Source organism: Cryptomeria japonica, chromosome 2, assembly GCF_030272615.1.
Source record: "Cryptomeria japonica chromosome 2, Sugi_1.0, whole genome shotgun sequence".
NCBI classification, from domain to species: domain Eukaryota; kingdom Viridiplantae; phylum Streptophyta; class Pinopsida; order Cupressales; family Cupressaceae; genus Cryptomeria; species Cryptomeria japonica.
This window is the reverse complement of record NC_081406.1, coordinates 672,922,455-672,935,685: the sequence shown is the minus strand read 5'-3', so window position 1 is coordinate 672,935,685 and position 13,231 is coordinate 672,922,455. Positions and strand designations below refer to the sequence as shown.

At 34.7% G+C, this 13,231-nt stretch overlaps 1 protein-coding gene across 1 annotated transcript; it reads right to left on the bottom strand.

Annotated features, from left to right (window-relative positions):
* Nucleotides 1-562: 562 nt before the first annotated feature.
* On the bottom strand, nt 563-1,057 carry LOC131060620 (secreted RxLR effector protein 161-like). Its single transcript, XM_057993930.1, has one exon. The coding sequence runs from the start codon at nt 1,055-1,057 to the stop codon at nt 563-565; it is 495 nt and encodes a 164-aa protein (XP_057849913.1).
* Between the last annotated feature and the right edge of the window lie 12,174 nt (nt 1,058-13,231).

Sequence of the window (13,231 nt, the reverse complement as noted above, 5' to 3'; positions counted from 1 at the left end):
TTACGCAAGTAATTGGTAAATAATTGAATGAATTAAAGAAATGATTGAAAGAACATTTCAAGAATTACAAAACCGATGTATCTAAAAAGAAACAATCGTGAAATAGAAACTAACTAATATTTACAATAAATTACATAACTGACCATTAATAACAAATAATTAAGATATTGTGCTAATACCCTCCCTTAATGGTCAATCTATCAACTATAATAAGTTGCCCCCTAAATTTTACAAACTTGTCCGGGCTCAAAGACTTGGTGAGGATATCTACTATCTGATCCGTCGTCAGAACATACCACAATTGAATTGATCTGTCTTCAACCAGCTTCCGAATGAAGTGACAATAAATTTCAACATGCTTGGTTCTCTCATGGAAGACCAGATTCTTGGCCAGTTTAAGCACCCCTTGATTGTCACATTAAAGAAGAGCAGGATCTGCTTGAGACATTTGCATGTCTGAAAGCATTTGCCGAAGCCAAACTGCCTCACAAGCTGCCTTAACTATTTCTCGATACTCTGCTTTTGTCGAGGAAAGAGCCACTGCCTACTGCTTCTTGCTAGTCTATGTGACTGCACCAGAACCCAAATTGAAAACATACCCAGATGTTGACTTTTTGTCATTAGTGAAACCTACCCAATCTGAGTCTGTAAAACCAATAAGTCTAGGATCATGACTTGTACTATACAGAATACCAAAATCAAAAGTGCCCTTCACATAACGCAGCACACACTTCGTTGCTACCCAATGATCAGCCTTGGGGGCTGTCATGAAGCATGAAATGTAGCTCATTGCAAAACTGAGATCAGGCCTAGTAGCAATAAGGTAGATGGCACTACCCACCAGTTGCCTGAATGTTGATTCGCTCACCACAAGTGAATTATATTTGGTTGCTAGCTTCAGCCCTTGCTCCATAGTTGTGGATACAAGTTTGCAGTCTTGCATTTGAAACTTGTCCAACAGACTGCAAGCATGCTTTGACTGAGATATGAAGATACTACCTCCAGTCTGCCAAACCTCAACACCTAAGCAATAGTGCAGAAATCCCAAGTCTGTCATATCAAAGAATTGGCACAAACTATGTTTGATCTAATAGATCAAAGTTGTTGAATTACCAGTGATAATCAGGTCATCAACATAGACAACAAGGAGTAGGATACCACCGCCAATGTTTTTGACATACATATTAGAATCAGATGGTATCCTCTAAAAGACATTATCTGTGAGGTACTTGTCAATTTTGATGTACTAAGCTCGAGGAGCCTGTTTTAGCCCATAAAGTGTTTTCACCAATCTGCACACCTAGTGTTCTTTTCCAACAACCTTAAACCCTGGAGGCTGCATCATGTAGACCTCTTCCTACAACTCATTGTTGAGGAATACACTCTTAACATCCATTTGATATTTTAATCCAAACTGAGTTGCTAAGGCAAGGACAAGCTGTATGGTACTCATTTTGTTTGTAGGAGCAAAACTCTCCTCATAGTCAATGCCTTCCTTTTGTGAGAACCCCCTAGTAACGATACAAGCTTTGTACTTGTCAAGGGTTCTGTCAACTTTGTACTTAACTTTATACACCCATTCGCAGCTAATGGGCTTCTTCCTTGGAGGAAGATCAATAAGGAACCAAGTGTTATTCTTCATAAAAATATGGTGTTCAACTTCCATAGCCTTTTCCCACTAAAGAATTCCTTTAGCTTAAGAATATGTTTGGGGCTCAAAAATACTATGAATGTTGGCCATGAGAGCAAAATTGACTGTATTTTGTTGCTTCCTCTTATTTCTGGAAGATGTACCCTTGATGAGCTCATTGGGTCGAAGATCAGTTATGGTCTTAGCCCACCATTTAGGCTGGAGAGTAGAAGAGATGACATTAGATGCAGGAGGAATGATTGGAACTAGAGCCGGAACAAGATCTGAAACAGGTGGAATATTAGCATCATCCAAAGGAAATTCAGGTAGTGCGTCATCAAATTCAAAGTCTACATCATCCCTCCCATCAGGTGAACCAAATGGTAGATGGACACCCAAATCAGAAGCCTTCAAACGCTAATCCTCATAATTCTGCTAAGACGAGGAAAGCTAAAAAGGTCCTTGTTCTTCATCAAAGACAACATCGCAACTAAAGATAATACAATCAGTGTCTATATCAATCAACCAGTAAGCCTTGTGGTTGTCACTGTACCCTATAAACATAAGTTTTTGACTCTTAGAATCCAACTTGGAGCGCTTGGCATCTGGAATCCATACATATGCTAAAGAGCCAAAGACTTTCAGATGACTGATCTTGGGTTTGCAACCAGTCAAGGCTTTCTCAGGATTCTTCCCCTTAACAGACTGTGTGGGAGACCGATTCAGGAGATAGACTGTGGTGTATATTGCTTCTGCACAATATTTCTTAGGAACATTCATGTGTTCCAACATTGACCTAGCCATTTTAGTGATGGTGTGGTTGCAACATTCTACAATGTCGTTATGCTGAGGAGTGTAAGGTGTTGTTAACTAGCATATGATGCCATGAGTATAACAGAAGTTTGAGAAAGCAGTAGAACAAATCTCCCCCCCCCCTAATTATCTGACCTAAGAGTGACTATGGGACAACCAGACTCTTTTTCTACTAAGGCCTTAAGCTTCTGAAATACAATAAACACATTTGATTTCTTTCTAAGAAAGTACACCCACATTTTATGATTGAAATCATCAACAAAGAGCAAAAAATACCTAGAACTAGTAATAGAAGGTGTATTCATTGGACCACATACATCAATGTGAACCAACTGCAATACCTTTGAGGCTCGTCATAAGTTAGCATCCTTGAATGGTGTCTTGTGTTGCTTCCCAGCCTAATAAGTTCCACAAACTTGTCGATTCTGAGTCTGAATCTCAAGAAAGCTAAGAACAAGATCCTCCTGAACAAGCTGAGCACGGTAATGAATGTTCAGGTGACTATACTACTAATGCCAAATACTACTGATAGAAGATGATTTAGCTGCAAAGGCATGCTTAAGAGAATCGCCTATATCCACAAGTCTGTATAGACCATGATCCTTGATGCCAACGGCCACAATAGTGTGAGTCGCACGATCAACAATGGAACACTTGTGTGAATTGAATATCACATCAAACTGGGGAGAGTGTTGCATAATCTGGCTCACTAAGAGAAGATTTAGTTCCATGCCAAGAACGTAGTATAAATTGAGGAATATAAGCTTCCTCCCACCAAACTGTATCTATACATTTCCTTTACCAACAACAGTATACTCTTCACCTCCTCCAAAAATGACTTAATCGGTGAAAGGTGAGTATTTTGTGAACCAATCACGCCTATGAGTGGAGGCGAGAGGCACCAGAGTTTATGTATCAAGCAAAGATTTCACATGATCTGTAGGACACTTTGCCATGAAAGCGTAGAATGCAAATTTTTTCTGCTATGAGTGCTCTGTGACATTGGCCTTAGGCTGAGACCCTCCCTGCTTCCGTTGTTCGAAAGTTATCCGATTTTGACAATCCTTGATCAAGTGGCCATATTTGTGACAATAGTTACACTGCACTTTCTTCTTCTTCGAGCTATCCTGAGACTAGATGGGGCCTTGTTGTTGAGATGACTGAGATTTGCCTTTAACCTTGTGAAAGGATTTGGCTACGAAGGCTTGCTTAGTGGAGGATGAAGTGGCACTACTACCAAACTATTATTTCCAACGGTCCTGCTGTAGAAGTTTGGTGCACAACTTTGGAAATTTCAGATCAGCATTCGTTGAAGTAATGTTGAGAGTTTCTATGAAGTGCTCATAGGATTTAGGTAGACTCTTCAAGGTTATAACTATCATATCCTCTTCCTCCATTTTCCTGCCAATTGCTTCCTACTGATCCCGAATGTCCTTAATCTTTGTCAGATGCTCTTGTAAGGACATATGTTCATCCATCATGATAGAAAATAGTTGGTTCCTCAGGAAGAATGCACAGATCTTACTTGATGTTTCATAGAGATCCTTCAAAATGGTCTAGATCTCTGCAGTCGTCTTGTCGGATGGCACTTGCGGCGACTGATCATCAATAACTGAAAGCTTGAAAAGCATGACCGCTTCCCAATTGCGCTTGTCAAACTTATCATGATCTTGTCCAGTTGTGGTAAGACGAGTTTCTTTACCTAAAACGAGATCATCAAGGCAGTGATATTTAAAGATGGTCATCATCCACGGCTTCCATGTGTTATATTTTTTGTCGTTAAATCGCTGAATACACTCCAACATGATGTTGGCCAATGACACCATTTTGCATGCTTTTCGAGGCATAGAAAATGAGAAATTATTTAAAAAAGTGAAAATATGAAGATAAAATCTAAGGCACATATCCCAATGCAAAAATAGAGACAAAATTAGGTACAGACTTCAAAAATGTATGAAGTACAAATGACACAAATCCCAAGGTACAAATGTTTATAACCCAGAAACTTTGTAAAAACCCAAAAAGAAGTTGTAGGTTAAAGTTTATTTTGACTAAAAAGTTAGAGGATTTTCTAAAAACCCAAGTCAGATCTAGTATACCCAAAATATTTGTCGAAACACACAGATATTCTAGCAGAAACCTTAGCCGCGAAATGAACCAAGCATAATCTTGTGAAAGAAATTGCAGAATAATACAAAACTTGAACCGGAAGACAAAAGAAAAAAAAAACGGGTTGAACGAAGTTTGACATAGAATCTAGGAGAAAGCCTGCACAAGAAGACCTCGAAAGGTTGCAGACAAATATTTCCATCGCAAAAACACCAAAAAGTTAGTCGCCAATTGCAGAAAAAGTGTGAAAATTGTGTCGCACGAGATGAATCATGAGAGAAAAAAAGGACATGAAAAACAGTGGATCATCACCACCAGAAACACAAACCCGTTGCATAGAAAATCTTACCGAAAGAAAAACCTGACACGAATTTTTTTTCACGAAAACGAACAAAATCGCGAGCTACAGAACATAAAAAGATCGCAAAATCACGTCGCATCACAAGAAGCAAAGAAGAGTCACGCCGGGAAGGAAAATACTGATAGAAGAAGAATGCAACCTTGCACAAAATCCACCCACAAAAATTGCTTTCGAAATTTTTTTAAAATGTTTTTCAAATTTCTTTAAAAGTTCCTTTTGAAATTTTTTTGAAAAACAAAATTATTTTCTTTCCTGCTCTGATACCATATTACACAAGTAATTGGTAAATAATTGAATGAATTAAAGAAATGATCGAAAGATTTTTAAAGAATTACAAAACAGATGTTTCTAAAAAGAAACAATTGCGAAATAGAAACTAACTAATATTTACAATAAATTACATAATTGATCATTAACAAGAAATAATTAAGATATTATGCTAATAATTCTCTTAGCATATATTGATCATAAATATTTTTCTTTTATTCCTCACACACAATTTACTCTCCTCAAAGATCTTCCCTTGTTGCACACGCATTAATTGTCTCAAAAAAACCTTTCATTACATTGAAGGCGTCTCTTATTTGAGATGGACAACCTCTATATTTAAATCGACAGTTGAAATTTGTTTAAAAGTACTACAAGACGATTGAATAAATCGCAATTGTTTATTTTTCTGTCAGTTTTCTTTCATACTTTTCGCATATGTTAGACAGTTCTGGTTGTTTTGATTTCCGTTTTGTGTGCTCTTAAAGAGTGGTGTGAAATGATACAAATATGAGTCGTTTATTATTTTCACTGCCGCACGTCGTCGATTATGTTCATTGACTATGCGGCAAGGTGGGCATTTATAACTTTGAGTTCACGTATACCATGTGTACATAGTACAAATAGTACAGAAAGTTCCTCATTATATATTCTTTTAACTTTAAGGTAGGCATTATCTTTAAATTTTTACTTATATCATGAATACATAGTACAAATAGTTTTTAATTATATATTTGATTTTTAAACCAGTATACTCATGTTAAAAAAATATATGTAAAATATGCCAAGAGATATCTTATAATTGAAGAGAATCATTGTAAAATAAATGTTCTTCTAAAATACTAAACACCAAGAATACAAATCCATTAAACTCCTGCATGCAAAAAGTTGTGAATCTAGTTGGAGACAAGTGGCGAGGACTCTATTTTATTTGGAGTAATAGAATAACACCTCCACAAAAACTAAAACATGGCATATTCCATGCATTTATCCGTCATTTGCATGTTAAATTGTTTCAAAAATGGATTTTTGTTTACGGACATTTTGATGTCATTGTAGATGCCTCTCGACATAAACATTGTTAATTTTTTTTTCTTTTTTAATTTACTTATTTTAAACATAATCTGGCACTTTTATTTGCTAATCCATTTGTTTGATCTCGGAGACCAAAACATTAAATGAATTTTTTTTAATATGACAAATACATACGAATATAGGATATTTTCAATTAAACAATATATTTTTAATTGCTTATTAATTTAATAATTTTAGTATTAAATATAAATTTTAAGATTGTTACTTTATTAATATTTAGATTTCAATATATTTTAATTTTGCATTTAGTTTTTTATTCTATTTTTTATTTAAATTTAAGTTTAGATTAAAAATTTGTTTTAATTATTTATGTCGCTTTATGAAATTATAAATCATAAGTAAAAGTTATTAGAATTAATTTAATCTTTAATTATTTATGTTTTCACTTTAATTTATATGATATTATTGATATTTAAATTATAATACAGTTAAAAATTACATTTATCTTTTTTCTATTATTTATTAATTTAATAAGTTTAATATTTATTATGTATTGTAAGTATTTGAAATTTGATGTATTTTGACTTTGTGTTAAGTTTATAGTCTCAGACGAAAGAGAAAATCGCACAGTAATGATCGTACTGATTGCATATTTGTTATGATCTTACTGATTGCGTATTAGTTAGCAGACTTAACTAACAATACTTAGACATAAACAAACATTTGAATTACACTTAAGTTGTTGACGTCAATGTTGGGTAGGATCGTGACTCCACACACGGGTCACGACCCTATGTGGAACCACGATGGTTCCACATAGGATCGTAACTCCCTGTGGAGGCACGATCCAATATGTGAATGATATATAGATGTTGAACATGTTCCCTGCAGATGAAAAGAAAAGATAATAGAGCATAGGCGACCAGTATATGGATAAATACGAAACTCCATACTGACATTGCCAAAGGTTCATTTTATTACATACAGTAATAAAATCACTGCAGAGATTAGTCACAGATATATGTAATTTGCAAACCAACAGAGGCAATTCGATAGAAGAATAAAATCTATTTAACAACATACAGAGATCAGAGAACTGATTAATAAAACTATTCTAACAGTCTGCTTAACATTTACATGGTATCAGAGCCTAACTATTCAAAGATCCGAATAGACTAAGGGAGAAGTTTACAATTAAACAAAGACTCATTAAAATGGCGCACACAATCAGATTTGAAGACAGACTTGAAGGAGTAGCAAATTTTGCATCTTGGAAAGTCAGAATTATGATCGTGCTAAAAGGGAACAAAGTAGACAAATTCGTGAAAGAAGACAAACCTGAACCCGAGGCTGAACCAGAGAAATCTATATGGACTGAAGAAAATGATAAAGCAGTTAAAATCATTATTGATGCAGTTAGAGATCATATAATACCAATTATATCAAAACATGATAAAGCATATGAAATGTACAAAACCTTAGAGAAGACATATGAAATAAACAATATGAGCAAAACCCTAGCTCTAAAAAGACACTTAAACCACATAAGCATGAATAAAGGGGAATCAATGAATTCATATTTCATGAGAGTAGGTTCTCTAAGAGATCAACTACAAAAACTTGATTATCATGTCGAGAAAAGGGAACTATCAATGATTACTCTAGATGGATTGTCTGATTCTTGGGAATCATTCAAACAAGGCATAAATGCAAGAGATATTTATACAGAATTCGACCGACTAAGAGAAGACTGTCTTCTAGAAGAATCAAGGCAAATAAAAGGGGGCAATCATAAAACTAAAGATCAGGATCTTCACATTCTCAATACTGACTCTCATAAGAAAGGTAAGAAGAAAAACTTCAAGAAAAGAAAATTCCACCATGGGAAAAGTAAGAGAGACATGTCGAAAATTCAATGTCACGGATGTGATCAGTACGGACACATGTCATTCAATTGTCCTAACAAAGTAAAACAACAAGCATCATTCACCGAAGTGGGGAGGAAGTTAGAAATTGAATTTGAGAAGTTTGTATTCTACTCTGCACTTTCAAGTCTAGCTTCAAACAAATCTACCACTTGGGTGATAGACAGTGGATCGTCAAGGCATGTCACTAGATTCAGATAATTACTAGACTCAATGGAAGAGGAATCTTGAGGAGGTAACGATAGGAGATGATTTTGCAAATCTGGTAAGAGGTGTCGGAACATGTACCATAAAATTAAAGTCTGGAATCTCAATTCAACTCACCGGAGTACTATTTGTACCAGGAATCAAAAGAAACCTAGTTTCTATTTCTACACTTGAAGATAATGGATACAGGGTCTCATTCATAGAAGGAAAGGTAATGGCATGGCCAAAATCATCCACCTTCAAAAGAGCACAAGTGATTGGTTACAGACAAGGTCATCTATATGAATTGTGTAATGAGCCAAATCAGACTTTATTTCATGAAGTCACAAATCAAACGGAAATTTGGCAAAGAAGACTAGGGCACTTACACTTTCGCACTCTACCCTCTATGGAGAAATTAGTCACAGGACTACCTAAGTCAAATCAAATTCAATCAGGCACTTGTAAGGGATGTGCATTAGGGAAAAACCTTAAAAGCTCATTTCCCTGCAGCTCTAGAAGGACTAAGGATGTTTTAGAACTAATTCACTCTTATTTATGTGGACCTATGTCTGAACCATCAATAGGAGATTCATTATACTATGTAATATTTGTAGATGCTTTCTCTAGGAAAACTTGGATTTATTTTCTTAGAAGCAAGGAATCTGAAGAGATACTTAGAAAATTTAAAGAATTCAAATCTATTACAGAAAACCATTTTGGTAGAAAAATCAAAACACTAAGGACTGACAATGGTAGGGAATACACTTCAGACTTATTTAAAGAATTCTGTAAAGATGTTGGGATTAAGAGGGAGTTCACAGTACCCTATAATCCTCAACAAAATGAGGTTGCAGAAAGAAAGAATAGAACAATAGTAGAAGTTGCAAAGGCTATGTTATTTGATCAAAACTTAGAAATTGCACTTTGGAGGGAGGCTTCTAACACAGCTGTATATATTCAAAACAAATGTCCTCACTCTCATATCATTGATAAAACTCCTGAAGAAGTCTTTACTGGAACTAAACTTGATATTAGCCATCTCAAAATATTTGGATGTCCTGTCTATATTCATGTACCCAAGGAGAAAAGAACTAAACTAGAACCCGTTGGGCAGAAAGGGATTTTTGTAGGATATAGTGAAACTTCAAAATCCTACCAAATATACATCCCTAGTCAAAGACAAATAGAATTAAGCAGAGATGTCATATTTGAAGAAGATGTAGCTATTAACAAAACAAGAAGTTCCATTACACGAGACTTCAACCAACTCCATAAATTTGGAGGAAGATTCTATTTTTGAAACTCAGAGGGAGCATCCTGAGGAAAACACATTGGGACAAAAGAACACTACTACTGAGAACCCCAGGAAAAGACCACTATGGGCCACCAAAACAGTACAGGAAGCAGAAACCTATGCAGCACCAAGAGGAACATTTAGGGAAAGCAAAAGACCTTCAAGATTTTCTAGCTATGTGACTCTAATGTCAGAAATCATAAAAGTTGAACCCTCAAATGCAGAAGAAGCCCTTAAACAACAAGTATGGAAGAATGCCATGATAGAGGAATATCAATCTATCTTAAAAAATGATGTATAGAAAATTGTGCCTAGACCTAAACAAAAATCAATTGTATCCTCTAAATGGCTCTTTAAAATCAAGCATGTTGTCGATGGCAGTATAGAAAAACACAAGGCAAGATTTGTTGCTCGAGGCTTCTCACAGAAGGAGGGAATTGATTATGAAGAAACATTTGCACCTGTTGCTCGATACACTTCAATCAGAACAATCCTAGCTATAACAGCATCTAAAAGATGGAAAGTTCATCAAATGGACGTAAAAACTGCTTTTTTGAATGGGAAAATTGAAGAAGAATTATATCTAGAACAACCTGAAGGATTCGAGGTAAATAATGTAAAAACACATGTATGCAAGTTAGAAAAGGCACTGTATGGATTAAAATAGGCTCCCAAGACATGGTACGAAAGAATTGACAGTTACTTATTGGGAATAGGTTTCTCTAAGAACATTGTTGATCCAAATCTGTATTTTACGACAGTCAAAGGTGAAATGTTGATATTGATACTATATGTAGATGACTTATTAATTATAGGAGAAGATCATCTCATTACAAAATGCAAACAAGAACTAGCTTTAGAATTTGAGATGAAGGATTTAGGATTACTCCATTACTTTCTTGGATTAGAAGTATGGAAAAGACCAGATGGTATTTATCTAAATCAAGGTAAATAGACCATTGACATTATAAAGAGATTTGGAATGTTGAATTGTAAGTCAATGTCATCTCCTATGGAAACAAATCTTCATAAACTAAAAGAAGTAGTAGTAGACTCCAAGTTTGCAGATCTGACATTATACAGGCAAATTATTGGATCACTGATGTACCTTGTCGATACCAGACCTGATATATGTTATACAGTGAATGCACTCAGTCAACACATGGTTGAGCCCAAAGAAATACATTTAGAAGCAGTAAAACATATATTGAGATACCTTCAAGGTACTCTGGATTATGGACTTCACTATGAACACACTGAATTGAACCTACATGGATTCTCTGATTCAGATTGGGTTGGAAGCCTAACAGACAGGAAGAGTACTTATGGATTATGTTTCAGTTTGGGATCAGCTATGGTATCTTGGATATGCAGAAAACAATCTTCTGTAGCCCAGAGTTCTACATAAGCTAAATATATAAGTGCATCCATGGTAGCAAAAGAAGCAGTATGGTTGAGGAAACTGAAAGTAGGATTCTTTGGTGAAAGCCTAAAACCTACAATCATTCATTGTGACAACCAAAGCTGCATTAAACTTTCAGTCAATCCAGTTTTCCATGATAGATCCAAACACTGTATTGAGATTCCATATCACTATGTAAGAGACATGACAGAAAGAAAGGTAATAAAGTTGAAATATATCAATACAGGAGATCAGACAGCTAATATTCTCACCAAACCTCTAGCAAGAGTGAAAATTAATCTTCAGGAGGCTTCTTGGTATGGTTAAAATATAATTATTTATATATATAAAGATGTTTAACTATGTAAACTTCTTGTTCATATAAATGAGTATATGAAATTTATAATCTTTCCTGTGTACATTACTAAAGGATGACGATTCTCTAGTTAATGAACACTTGTATTTAAACATTGTAAGGTGACGATCTTACAAATGTTTGGAAGATCATCTAAACTGAAAATCATACAATTTGAATATCAGTAATATGGTAAGTTATGGTAGACATTATGTAACTGTATTAGTGTCAATGCACATACCATAACATGGATATCAAAGTGAGTATATCCTTAGTATCACACGTTGATACTTCACACCTAGGTGATGAGATTCTCATGAGATTAGTGTTGAGCTCAGTTAAAGTGATATGTATTAGGCCTATTCTTCTGAGACTAAGAGGGAGTGTTAAGTTTATAGTCTCAGACGAAAGAGAAAATCGCATGGTAACGATCGTACTAATTGCATATTTGTTACGATCTTACTGATTGCGTATTAGTTAGTAGACTTAACTAAAAATACTTAGACATAAACAAACATTCGAATTACACCTAATTTGTTGACGCTGATGTTGGGTAGGATCATGACTCCACACAGGGGTCACGACCCTATGTGGAACCACGATGGTTCCACATAAGATCATGACTCCCTGTGGAGGCACGATCCAATATGTGAATGATATATAGATGCCAAACATGTTCCCTGAAGATGAAAAGAAAAGATAATAGAGCATAGGCGACCAGTATACAGATAAATACGAAACTCCATACTGACATTGCCAAAGGTTCATTTTATTACATACAGTAATAAAATCACTGCAGAGATCAGTCACAGATATATGTAATTTGCAAACCAACGAAGGGAATTCGATAGAAGAACAAAATCGAATTAACAACATACAGAGATAAGAGAACTGATTAATAAAACTATTCTAACAGTTTGCTTAACATTTACACTTTGCATTTAATTTAATTTATTTTAGTTTAAAATTTATAATTACGTTTGATTATTTTTTAATAATTTATATATTTTTATGAAATTACAAATAATAATTCAAAGTTATTAGAATCAATTTAATTTATAATTATTTGTCTTATTAAAATATTAATCATTGTATAAAAATTATATTTTGAATCTTTATTTATATAATATTTAAGTAAATTTTAAACTACAAAATATAACTTAAAGTTATAGAGTGAAAGAGACTCTCTCTCTCTCTCTCTCTCTCTCTCTCTCTCTCTCTCTCTCTCTCTCTCTCTCTCTCTCTCTCTCTCTCTCTCTCTCTCACACACACACACACACACACACACATCTTATATATATATATATATATATATATATATATATATATATATATATCACATCTTATATCTTTACTTTGATATCTCCTCATCTCCCCTCTCATTTTCTCTCTCTTTCTATCTCCATTCTATCCTACATATCCCTATCTCTCATTATCACTCAAACTTTCTATATATCTCCACTTCATTTCTACACACACACACACACACACACACACACACACCTCATGTTTCGCCCTCCCTATTTTTACTTGTATATCTCCTTCTCACTCAAACACATAGACTCTTTGCTTCTCCTTCACTCTCTCTCTAGATTACTTGTTTCTATTAACTCCTTTACCTCATATTATTTACCCCCTATCTCTATATTCCCTTCTCTCCCTCTCCCTCTATCTATATCTAATTAGCTTTGTCTCTCTTTCTATTACTCGCTCCATTTATCCCTCTCTTTCTCTTAATCTCTTTATATTCCTCTCTCTATCTCTCCCTATATTTATCACTTCCTGGATCTTTACCTTTTTATCTCTCCATATTCCATTCTCATTATCTCCCTCTTTCTATATGCATTCAAC